Source organism: Zootoca vivipara, chromosome 6 (genome assembly GCF_965207765.1).
Source record: "Zootoca vivipara chromosome 6, rZooViv2.hap1.1, whole genome shotgun sequence".
Lineage (NCBI taxonomy): Eukaryota > Metazoa > Chordata > Lepidosauria > Squamata > Lacertidae > Zootoca > Zootoca vivipara.
In genome coordinates, this window is record NC_142589.1 from 70,538,533 (window position 1) to 70,551,317 (window position 12,785).

Here is a 12,785-nt window from a genome sequence, read left to right on the forward strand (position 1 = left end):
ATACCCTTTAAAAATGTGTGACAGAAGGGAGGATTATTGGGTTGTTCTTGTTTATTTTTATTATGTATTTTGTGTTTTTATATTGTGATTTTATGTTGTGAGGCCGGTGGGTTTAGGGCAGCATACAAATAATAATAAAGATTGCTGCATTCAAAACGTTTGCGGAAAGAAATCATGGGTTGTATTCGAAGTTAGACCAATTTAAATGGGCTTATGCTGCACAGAATATAGCTGGAGAGAAGGTCTTATAGATTTGATGTAATCTGATGTAAGATCTGAGGGAAGCCATATAGGATGCAATTGTGATTTGTTGTTATTCCTTTAGCCAATACTATTGTGTCATGTGTAATGATTGGTTTTCCCCCCTAAAAGAATGATAACAAGAGCCCTGGGGAGAAAGGATGGTGGAAGTAAGAGCTTCAAAATATATACAGCTTTTTTTCAAAGTGGTGAATTTTTACCTGACAGAAAGGTTAGAACGGGGTGCATAATGTCTTCAGCTTGCAAATCAATTAATTTTGCAACAATACAATTAAAAAGTGTTGTGATGTGATAACATATTTTTTTATTTTATAGCAAAGCAACCAGTGTTCACGAGTCCTCCCTTACCCTGGGTTACAGTAAAGGCACCCAAAATCAACAGAAAGAACTACAGTTAGCAGACCCCGGTTAAAAGGAAGTTGCGGTTCGCATTATGGAACCTGATTGGTAATAAAGTTGTGAAATTTGTAGAAGGAAAGCGCAACAGCAGGCACTGAAGATTGTTCTCAGCAGATCCAGCTTGCCAATCTGAAAACAGTAATAAAAAATGAGTGAAATAGGGTTGAGGATTTCCTACACATGCATACATAAATTTCACCTTGTTTGCTAGTTAATGACTGCAGCACAAGAACACCACATCAAGTGTTAACATAACAGGTGAGGCAGCTGCACTACACATTTGGAGCCTACGGGATGAATAAGATGCTTGTCTTTCACAGAGACTCAGGTTCAATTCCTCAACATCCTGAGTAGAGAATGGGACTCGATGAACATGGCAGGAATTTCTTCTGAGGAAACAAGATACAGGATTGCACTGCACTTTATCGGCATGTCTCTTCTTTTGAAACATAATTATCTACATTTCCAAGTTATATTTTTTCACATATCTGAAGAGAGATGGGTATATGTGTTGTAAGGTGCATACAAATATTTAGGGAGGTGACAGGAAAAGCAGGCTGGTCTTGTGCATACATTTTTTGTTGCCTGAGGCAGAGCAGCAAATGGAATTGCTCCCCAATTCAAGGTTTATAGTACCCAACCCAACGATACCCACCTTAGGTAGAAAATAATACTAGTGTGTTTCCCTCTCCCTAATTCTGGTTTCTGGGGCCAGAACTTGTTATGTGTATGTATAGATAGTAATGGGCCAAAATATTTTTTTAAAAATTAATGGATAAAGCAAATGATCCCTAAATCAAGACTTCTTCTTTGTCTATAATTCATGTGGAAGTTAGTAACTGGGTATCAGATAGACGTTGTGTCTTGACAAGATTCAGAAATATAACTGCTTATGCTTTTTATATCATTATCTAATCAGGTTTTTTTGGGGGGGGAATTAACTAGTGTTACTCTTATATGTATATATATTCCCCTCTGTGTGTTAAAACATTGCTCTGCACAATTTTTAAGCCCCACAGCACATATAAAAATGCAGTAAAAATTCAGGATCAGCAGGCTGTCATCTTGACATCAAACCTGACCCAAGAAGAGATGGGGATATGTGTAATAAAATTATTTCCATTAATTTCTTGCCCACCCTTCACCATGAAGTCCCTGGGTGGGTTACCACAACAAAAAGTACAATATTTAAAAAGTTACAAGGAAATACAGACAAGAGAATAGGGTAGTATGGGTGGAGGTTTTCTTAGTAGGTTCACAACAGTATAACCCACCATGACACCCTCTAGGTAGCATTTAGGATTCACTCCTAAATGCTTGATAGAAACTTCTTGTACAGAGAACAAGATATGGCTAACAACAAATCTATGGTTTCTATTTGTTTTTTGGAGCTATAGTTATCTGAAATATGGAATCATCTTAATATGGCACCGAGAACTGATGCTCTGAACTAAAAGATTACCGTACTCTTCAACTCAAGTTTTAAAATATGCACATTGCACGTACAGTGGTGCCTCGACTTACGAATTTAATCCGTTCCGAAGGCACCTTCGTAAATCGAAAAATTCATAAGTCAAAAAACGCCATTGGAAACGTGATTTCCCATAGGAATGCATTGGAAACGGAAAAATTCGTAAGTCGAAGCAACCCTATCTAGAGATTCGTAAGTCGAAAAATCCCTATCTAAAACCACCGTGGGTTTTTTTCCGGATGTTGAGACATTCATAAGCGTGTGACCATTACCCCCATTCGTAAGTCGAAAAATTCAGTTGTCGAGTCGTTCGTAAGTCGAGATACCACTGTAGTCATCTATATTAAGCAGTTGGTATTTCATTTTCCATTCCACTTCTTACATTCATTGCCAATAGCCTTATATACCCACATCCCAATGTAACCCCTATACTAACGTCTTTGGAGAAACTAGCATAGTTTAGCCTCTCTTGGTGTGAAGGCAGCATCTTCTGTACTCACCTGAGTGTATTTCCCAGGTTGAATGGTCAGGTTTATGGTGCCTGGAAAAACAAAATGCAGGCAACCATCTCAGACCAAGTGCAAAACAACAAGAACGTTGATGCGCTTGAACTCACGGGGGAAAAATCATCATGTAATTGCTAGAAGGAGTGGGTGAGGGTGCATCATTAAGTCACTATTTTAGAAAGCACTCGGAAAGATTAAATAAGAGGCTACTGAGGACATCAAGTAGATCCTACAAATGATTGCATCCTGAAAAGGTACAGGAAACACTCAAGCTAGGCTTCTAAGGAGGAATGGAAAAGGCAATAAGGGCATGGCTAACTGCACATAAGCATGTTGTAAAACGGGGAAAGTAGACATTATAATAAGAAACAACTGGATCTGTGGAGAACCTGCTGTTTCTTTTTTGAGTGGGTGTCAAGAATCTTCCACCGAGTGCTTCAGTTTGAAAGGGAAGTTTGCTTTTAAAAAGACAATAAAGTATTTGGGTAGATTATAAGATCATTTTGAAATAGCCATCTATTTCAAGCTTTATTTCATAAAGGTTTAAAGAGAGCTTGAAACAGGCAGCTCTTTCAAAACACAAAACCTTATTTTGTGTACTCCAAAACACTTCTTTTCCGTAACCACTGAAGATGTAATATTAATAACTTCCTGCCCCACAGCAGAGCAGGGGTGATTGTGTTCACAATTACAGCTGCTATGAATGACCATTTTGCTCATCAGGTTTTTGTTGCAGACTGTTCTTTTTTTTTGCATTTCATTGTCATATGGCTATATTTCCCATATCCCCTTCCCCTTATTGCCACATATGTAACTGCCAACTGAAGATAACAAGAGGCGCCAGGTTGCCCCCAAGTTTCAGGGGGTCTGGGGCGTATCACGCAAATGACATCTGGAGGAGCTGAGCACTAAAGCTGTGACACACACACACACGTGTTGGGCCCCCTCAACATATAAGGGGGCTGGGCCCCTTCTAACAAGTATCAAGGGGACTGAAGACGTCTTGGCCCCCTAGAGTTGGAACATAATGATGCATTTGCTAAAGTGGAGTGACTCTAACCCAGGGTTCCCCAAACTTACCCGGCTTTGGGCCGGATGCCCGCCGTGCCAATCGCGTGGTGTACCGGAGGGTGGGGGAGCGCACGGGGGGCGGGAACGCACGGGTGTGCACGCCCATGCGCATGCGCAAAAGCTATTTCTGGCACACTCCCAACCTGGAAAGAGCTTGTGCGCATGTGCAGAAGCCTCCTTCGACCCGGAAGTATGCCGGAAATGATGCTTGCACGTGCGCACAAGCTATTTCCGTCGCTTTTCCGGGTCGGAAGTCGGCAGCCGCACCGCACCACGCTGGTAAGAGCGGGCGTCGGCAACAGGCCGCGGGGGTCCCCGGGGCCGCATAAAAGAGCCCCGGGGGCCGTATGTGGCCCCTGGGCCATAGTCTGGGAACCCCTGCTCTAACCAGTCTGCCACAATTAATCTCAGTAAATTACTACTATCCCAAGTTGATGTTATTATGCTCATATTCACAGGGCTACTTGAACCCTGAGCATCCAGTCTTCCAGCTTATGCTGTTAATAGCTCTGCCTGCCAGTTCACCTAAGGGGTAACTGAGCCACAGTCCTTACAGTTGGAAAGGAAAGTTTCTCTCCCAGTAAAAAACTGAATTTGTACTTCTGAAATTTAACTTTGTGTTCTCTGGAAAGTTACAATGGCTGTTCGCTGAAAGCTATAAAAGTGCGCTGTACTGAGCTTCCCCTATATTACTGAACTTCAACGCTACATAAGAGGTGAAGGAAAAGAAAACTAAACAAGTGCGCTTTCATTTCTGAAATGATGAAAAATGAAAAGAATGCACTCCCGTTTATGTCTAACTATCTACGTGAAAGCAATGAAAACACATTAATGGTTGAAATAAATTAAAACGATTCTGCTTAGTTTCTGTCATTGCTTATTCATAGGGGGCATTCTTAAAACTGACAAGAAGCATTGCATTGTATTACTAAGAATGTTCTGTGGGGGAACAGAGACCCTGAAGATCTCTGAAAGAGGCAAGACATAACACAACCCTAAGGTTAGTATACTTCTTTTCCTGAGTAAGAAGACCAAACTTAGAGGATATAATTCCTGACCAATCACTAAATGCAAGAAACTGATTGAAGTCCTGTTAATGCAGGAATTAAAAAATTCCTGTTAATGCAGGAATTAAAAAATTAAATATATAAGTGGTAGCCAATAAGAAGTATAAAAATGATTAAATGAACTTATGTACATTGCCTACTACAGAAATTGTTCTGAGCTCTAGCTGTGCTGACTGGGGCAAGACGGGCAGGGCTCAGGATTTGCTGGTACTACCAGGACAGATATCCCCTTCCTCATTGGACTGCTCAATCAGGATGCAAAATACTGCTTCTTGGAAATTAATACTCACAGGTTCCTGACTTCCGCTAGGTGGAGGAGGAGGCTGAAAGAGAAAAGGAAGGAAATGGTTCTATTTCAATGCAATAAAAGAGATGTAGAATCCTGTTTGTAGGAAATTAATACTCACAGATGGACTTCCGCCAAGTGGTGGTGGAGGCTGAAAGAGAAAAGGAAGGAAATGCTTCTATTTCAAAACAATGCAAAATATTTAGAATCCTGTTTGTAGGAAATTGATACTCACAGGTTGACTTCCGCCAGGTGGTGGTGAAGGCTGAAAGAGAAAATGAAGGAAATGCTTTTATTTCAAAAACAAGTTGAATGATATAAAATCTTGTTTCTAGGACATTGATACTCACAGGTGATCCATTTATTCCACCTGATACTGAAATCTGAAATAAAGGAAGGGAGAGAACGTTTGCATTCCAAAACAATACACAAATATAAAATACTTTTTTTGTAAGAAATCAAGTGATCCCCCAGATGACTTATTTATTGAATGTTCATCCTGATTTGCTTCTTCAAAGCTTTTGTGAACTGTGCCTGGCCTTTATTTAGCATTTGTTCTGATTTGTCTGTAGGGCAGTTAAATGATAATGACCATTCATCCTGCATTTATCCTGCTTTGCATCCCACCCCTTCATCTTCCCATTTATCATTTTTTCATTGCGTTTTACTTTCCAAACCACAAAGAGTCAGGGTGTGTTCACATTACCACCTTAAAGCATTTCACAGCACTTTCCATCTGGCTGTTGACATGAACATGGCTTAGTGTCATAGGAATGGCTTAATCCAATCGTCCTGAAACTGGTTTGAGAAACATTGCATCAAACAGCAATATTTCACAACAAATTACAGGGTGCCCATGCATTTAATATAATGTCATGTGAATATGGAATAAAAAAACCAGCACTGGAAATGAAGTGACTGTATGATAAACGAAAGTGTGGACACAGCCTCGCATTCTTTTATAAAGTAGATTTGTTGTGCTATAGAAACAGAGGCCTTTAATGTAGTTTAATTGCTCTAAGCTAAAATTCCACTATATGCCTGAATCCCTCCTGTAAAATACTGACACTCCAGAGGCACCTTTCACAAGAGGTGAAAAGAAGGGGATGGGAATGCTTGCAAATCGGATTTGTAGGAAGTTAAGGTTGCAGCCATGCAGCCAGCCTCCTTATTTAACATTCAACCTGAACCATTTGCAGAAAATTCGTGGGGAGGTTGGAAAACAACATCAGTTGTTTATTGTGCAAAACATGTAGAATCCTGCTTGTAGGAAATTAATACTCACAGGTTGATCATTTCCACTAGGAGGAGGCTGGAAGAGAAAAAGAAGGAAATGTTTGCTTTTCAAAACAATACAAAAGCTGTACATTCCTGCATATAGGAAATTAATACTCACAGGTTGCTGATTTTCACCAGCTGGTGGAGGCTGAAAGATAAAGGGAAAGAAATGTTTATTGGGCATTCATTCTGATTTGTTTTCTGAGAGGTTATAAAACACTGGGTCAAGCAAGTGTCATCCCACACTGTTCCTATTACTTTCCTCATTGCAAAAAGTCCAGTTTACAGAGCAGTGGGGGAAGGATTCGTGTGCAAGGGCATCAAATCAATTTGTGCCACCTGAACTTGTCAGTATGTGAGTGAACCCCATTTAGCATCGCTCTGGAAGTAGCCTAATACTTACAGGCTGTCCATATCCTGGATATGGCTGAGGGTCCTGAAAGAGAAAGGGAAGGGAATTCTTCTAGAGTGGTGCTTCTGGTTACGAACGCTTCGGGTTACAAACTCTGCTAACCCAGAAGTAGCTGCTCCTGGTTGCGAACTTTGCCCCAGGATGCAAACGGAAATCACACGCCAGAGGCGCACGCGCAGCGGGAGACCCCATTAGCAAAAGCGCGCCTCAGGATAAGAACGGTTTCAGCTTAAGAGCGGACCTCCGGAGCGAATAAAGTTCGTAACCAGAGGACGACTGTATTTCAAAAATAATGCAAATGATGTAAAATCACACTGGTAGGAAAATAATACTCACTTGTGGTCCATACATTCCAAATGATACTGAAGGCTGAAACAAAGAAGGAAGGAAACGTTTACATTCCAAAACAATACACAAATATAAAATATTTTTGGAGGAAATCAAGTGCTCCTCCAGATGACTTATTTATTGAATGTTCATCCTGATTTGCTTCTTCAAAGCTTTTGCGAACTGTGGCCTTTATTGAGCATTTGTTCTGATTTGTCTGTGGGCAATTAAATGATGATGATAATTTGTCTTGCATTTATCCCAATTTGCTTGTTTTTTTTTTATCTTCCCATTAATCATTTTTTCATTGCATTTCACTTTCCAAACCACAAAGAGCAGGGCTGTCTTAAGCCTATCCAGCGCCGTGGTTCATAGGTCCCTCCGGATCCACGCCCCCCTTTCCCAGCCGGAAAACCTCCGAGGCGCCACTCCCCCTGCCCCGACACCGCCATGCCATGGCTTCTGCTTTTCGCCCGCCGCAAGCAGGACCAGCAGCGGCGAAGCCAGACACACGCTCCGCCGGGCAGGGCCAGGCATGGCAGGCCACCGGAGGGGGCAGCCTAACGGGCAGGGACGCTGCCAGCTGTGATCCGCCTCAGGCAAAGTGGTTGTGCGGTGCTGCCGTCCAGGCAGCCCTGGCTGCAGCGCCGACAGGAGGCTTGCGGCCGGCTTCCCTGCAACAGCGCCCGCAGCCTGAGAAGAGGCGGGCGAGGGTGGCGCTGCTGGCGGGGCTTGAGAGCTGCTCCTCCGGCAGGGAGGAGGCTCCGGGCACAACGCGGCATGGCAGAGGCACCCTCCAAAGTGCCTCCAGAACTTGGCGCCGTGGTGCCTTGCGCCAGTAGCCTCTATGGCTAAGACGCCCCTGACAAAGAGTCAGGGTGTGTTCACATTACCACCTGAAAGTATTTCACAGCACTTTCCATCTAGCTGTTGACATGAGCATGGCTTAGTGTCATAGGAATGGCTGAATCCAATCGTCCTGAAACTGGTTTGAGAAACAATGCATCAAACGGTAATACAGAGGAACCTCAGTTTTCAAGCATCTCTGAAGCCAAATGCTAAAGTTTTAAACGCTGAAAACCCAGAAGTAATTGCTTCTGTTATCGAACGGCTTCCAAGGCACGTTTCTCAATTTTCTCCATTGAAATTGGTGACCGCCCATTGTGCCTTAGTTGTCGAACATTTCGGAAGTCGAATGGTCTTCCGGAATGGATTATGTTCAACACCCAAGTTCCACTGTATTTCACATTTCAAATTACAGGGTGCCCATGCATTTAATATAATGTCATGTGAATATGGTATTAAAAACCAGCACTGGAAATGAAGCAAATGTATGATAAACGAAAGTGTGGACACAGCCTCACGTTCATTTATAAAGTGGATTTGTTGTGCTATAGCAACAGATGCCTTTAATCTACTTTAATTGCTCTAAGCTAAAGTTCTGCTATGTGCCTGAATCCCTCCTGTAAAATACTGACACTCCAGAGGCACCTTTAACAAGAGGTGAAAAGAAGGGGATGGGAATGCTTGCAAATCTGATTTGTAGGAAGTTAAGGTTGCAGCCATGCAGCCAGCCTCCTTATTTAACATTCAACCTGAACCATTTGCAGAAAATTCGTGGGGAGGTTGGAAAACAACATCAGTTGTTTATTGGGCAAAACATGTAGAATCCTGCTTGTAGGAAATTAATACTTACAGGTTGATCATTTCCACTGGGTGGAGGAGGAGGCTGGAAGAGAAAAGGGAAAAAAATGCTTCAATTTCAAAAACAATGCAAATCATGCAGAATCCTGTTTCTAGGAAATTGATACTCACAGGTGGTCCATATGCAAATGGCGGTGGAGGCTAAAAGAGAAGGAAGGATTGTTTGTTGGGCATTCATTATGATTTGTTTGCTGGCAGGTTATAAAGTAGTGTGTCAAGCTAGTGTCACCCCACACTTTTCCTGTTACATTCCTTATAGCAAACAGTCTAATTTGCAGAGGGCTGGAGGAAGGAATGTTGTGCAAGGGCATCAGATCAATTTAATTGTGCAACCTGAACTTGTCGGTATGTGACTGAACCCCATTCAAAAATAGCAGTAGTCTGGAAGTGGCCTAATACTTACAGGCTGTCCATATCCTTGATATGGCTGAGAACCCTGAAAGAGAAAGCGAAGAAATTGCTTGCATTCCAATACAATAAAGAAGACTTAAAATCTTGTTCTAAGAAACTAATACTCACAGGCTGTCCATTTCCTTGATTTGGTGGGGGAGGAGGCTAAAAGAGAAAGGAAGGAAATGTTTCTATTTCAAAAACAATGCAAATGATGTAAAATCATGGTGGTAGGAAAATAATACTCACAGGTTGTCCATACATTCCAAATGATACCGAAGACTGAAAGAAAGAAAAAAGAAATCATTTCCATTCTAAAACAATACACAAATATAAGATACTTTTTTTAGGAAATCAAGTGCTCCTCCAGATGACTTTTTTTTATTAAGTGTTCATCCTGGAAGTGGCCTAATACTTACAGGCTGTCCTGGATATCCTGGATATGGCTGAGAACCCTGAAAGAGAAAGTAAAGTAAATGCTTGCATATAAAATAAAACGGCTTAAAATCTTGTTTTAAGAAACTAATACTTACAGGCTGTCCATTTCCTTGATTTGGTGGTGGAGGAGCGGGCTAAATGAGAAAGGGAAGTAAATGCTTACATTTCAAAAACAATCCAAAGGATGTGAAATCCTGTTGGTAGTAAATTAATACTCACAGCATATAAATATACGCCTGCTCCTGGATACTGCTGAGGTGGTGGGGGAGGCTGACGAAGGAAGGAACCGTTTGCATTATTTTCATTTTCCTTTGTTTCATATTTCTTACTGGATTGTCATTTTAGCTTCATAATAAAGTCTTTATTTTTTTTAAAAAAGATGATGCAATAACAGCTTTTTAAATGATGAGTTCTGTGAAGAACTCATGCAAGTGTAAACTCATGTAAAGTGAGGCGTTGCCCGTGACATGTACCAGAAAGTAGCGAGCATACCTACTTGCGAGTCCAAATAAATACTTTAGGCAAGACCAGTCTAAATATAAGCACCCAGAGAAATTTGGATCCCCCCCCCCGCTTCAGGGCTGGATTCCTTTGCCATATAACACACTTTTTAACTCCAAAAATGAAATAGCCTGAGGCATGAGGAAGTGATAAATTGCTGCCTAACAAGTCCAAAGGCCTCTTAGGCACATGGAAATATGGTAGCTTTTCAACTCTTTGGATCATGTGCAGCTCTATGGCTCTATTACTTATATATATATATGGTAGCTCACTTACCTACCATAGGATATGAAACAAGGAGGCAAACCAAATTTGTCATACTCACCTGTTGTTGGTAAGAACCAGCGTTACTCTACAGAAATAAAATTTTAAAAAAAGTTTTGTTAGTTTTTTTAATAAACTTTTTTAAAAAAAAACATGGCAGAAGTCCAAGCTTATATAGGCATTAGGCGTGTGCACCAACCACAAGATACGCCTTGTATCTTTGGGAAGCAGCTTGATCTGTTTCAGCATCTTTATAATTCAACTTGGGATCAGGACCAAATACAGTCCGTTAAAAGCAAGGTCTAACTTTTCCCCATTCACTATAATGGGGAATCTAAAAACAGCTATGTATATATTTTCACCCCTTTTCAAGGCAGCAGATGGAATTTGCAGGCATATGGTAGGTGCACATGATCTGACTCAGTATAAGGCAGTGGTGGCCTCTTGAATTATCTACTCATGCATAGGATAAATTTTTAATAAAAAATAACTCCTACATTGTGTCCCTAACAGTGTACATACATCTAGTTACAGGTAGGTAGCAGTGTTGGTCTGAGTCGAAAAAAATAAAAAAATTCCTTCAGTAGCACCTTAAAGACCAACTAAGTTTTTATTTTGGTATGAGCTTTCGTGTGCATACACACTTCTTCAGATACACTGAAACAGAAGTAACCAGACCCTTATGTATATTCAGAGGGGGTGGTGATGGAAATGGTGATGGGCTGATAGGAGTGGTAAACCTGTTGATGACTGTTAACGACTGTTAATGACTGCAATTGATCTTGCGGGGGGGGAGGGGAGGGACGCAAGGGCTGTAGATCTCTTAGGTGAGATTCTCTGACTGTAGAGTTGGAACACATGTGGTTGTAACGTAGGGCCTGGCTGTATACGATGGATTGTTTGGGATGGTAGCTAGAAGCATGTACATACAGTACAGTACATGTACATACAGTACATGTGAATTGGCCATAAGAAAAGTAATAAACAAAGAAGCCAGGAGTTGCTTGTTGTGCTTTATGCACAAATGTTTACTTTAATTCAATTATTATAATTAGTCTAATTTATATACCACCCTTCATCAAAAGATCTCAGGAAATCAGAAAAGAAAATTGGCACTACTTACTTGAAACGGCCATTGATAGTGGTTATTCTTGAAAGAAAAAGATAAGAAACAAATGAAGAGTTAATTACTCCAGTTCCTTAAGAGAGCTATTATGAAAAGATGGGGGTATTCTGTGTCCTGATTTCTCAAATCCAGGAGGTGGAGAGATGGGCTGTTCTGGACAAGGTTAGACTCTCCTAGAAGAAACAAGTCCATAGTTTGGCTGTTCTCCTGTATCCAACACTCTCACCAGAGGCTCAGGTGGCCTCATTGGCTAGGATTGCCTTTTTTCCAGCTCCAGCTGGTTCCCCAGCTCTGGCCCCTTTTGGCCCACTGTGCTATGTACTCTGTTAACTTCCAGGCTGGGTTATTGTGGTATGCTCTAGGTGGGGCTGCCTTTGAAGACAACTTCAATTGGTTCAAAATGAAGCCAGATTGCTGGCTGGGGTTTCATTTAGATATGAGCCCTGTTGTACAACAGCTGCATTGGTTGCCAGTTTGTTCCCAGGCTCAAATTAAAGTGTTTACGCTAGTGTTTAATGCCCTGAAGACCCCCAAAACCACCCCAAAAAATGAAGACACGATAGACACAGAATTTTAGTTTTAGGTTTTTGGCATTAGTTTGGCCACAACTTTATTGATTACAGCATGCGAGAGGTTGCTTAGGAATTGGTCCCAGACTACCTGAACCTGCATGTTGGCAGAAGCAGAACTGACACTGGGCTCCACCATATGTCAGTACGGGAAAGCATCCTGGGGGAGTGAGAAGCTGCTTCGATCTCACAGCTCACCCCAGATGCTCCCAGGGGCTCTGACGTGGCCCTAGCCCTTTGACAGGGTTTGGGCAAAAGTCAGGCAAGCCCCTGGATTCCTTTAATGGAATTCCCTAGCAGCAGCAATGGAGGGGCAGGCACAGCCAACCACGTCCCCTCCCCCAAACAATAAACTAATACATAACCGCCAACCTTACAAAGTTGACAATTTGCTACATGGTAGGCAAAAACCAAGTGGCACCAGCCAATCAGCCAAATGGCAAAATTCCTACTGGACCCCTGCTCCAAAAACAGATGACCCCTAGACAGGCTTGGCAAGGCCAAAATAGCAACCCTAAATAGGGAGAGGAGGGCGTGATCTGCTGCACTTCGAAAGAAAGAGAAGGTCTCTATCGATGTGCAGCAACTTTTATAGCCCCTCGGCAGCCAATTCCCATCCCCGTAGCCAAATTTCTGCCCCAGCAACCGAAGGGCAACCAATGGGGCATGGTGGCCATCTAAACAGTCCCGCCCCACAACAAGGAGGCAGTTTATG

At 41.9% G+C, this 12,785-nt stretch overlaps 1 protein-coding gene across 1 annotated transcript in view; it reads right to left on the reverse strand.

Moving 5' to 3' along the window:
* Nucleotides 1-549: 549 nt before the first annotated feature.
* Nucleotides 550-12,785, reverse strand: part of LOC118086295 (uncharacterized) — a 34,393-nt gene continuing 22,157 nt past the window's right edge. The window contains exons 20-39 of the mRNA XM_088672566.1: nt 11,499-11,525; nt 10,437-10,463; nt 9,830-9,880; nt 9,706-9,744; nt 9,592-9,627; nt 9,422-9,454; nt 9,302-9,337; nt 9,186-9,218; nt 8,894-8,923; nt 8,775-8,807; nt 7,088-7,120; nt 6,743-6,775; nt 6,458-6,487; nt 6,347-6,373; nt 5,412-5,444; nt 5,297-5,326; nt 5,183-5,212; nt 5,066-5,098; nt 2,632-2,672; nt 550-789 (exon numbers count right to left, since the gene is read on the reverse strand). Of these exons, the coding sequence (XP_088528692.1) occupies nt 2,664-2,672; nt 5,066-5,098; nt 5,183-5,212; nt 5,297-5,326; nt 5,412-5,444; nt 6,347-6,373; nt 6,458-6,487; nt 6,743-6,775; nt 7,088-7,120; nt 8,775-8,807; nt 8,894-8,923; nt 9,186-9,218; nt 9,302-9,337; nt 9,422-9,454; nt 9,592-9,627; nt 9,706-9,744; nt 9,830-9,880; nt 10,437-10,463; nt 11,499-11,525 (603 nt within the window). The 3' untranslated portion in view covers nt 550-789; nt 2,632-2,663. The remainder of the gene's footprint in view (nt 790-2,631; nt 2,673-5,065; nt 5,099-5,182; nt 5,213-5,296; nt 5,327-5,411; nt 5,445-6,346; nt 6,374-6,457; nt 6,488-6,742; nt 6,776-7,087; nt 7,121-8,774; nt 8,808-8,893; nt 8,924-9,185; nt 9,219-9,301; nt 9,338-9,421; nt 9,455-9,591; nt 9,628-9,705; nt 9,745-9,829; nt 9,881-10,436; nt 10,464-11,498; nt 11,526-12,785) is intronic.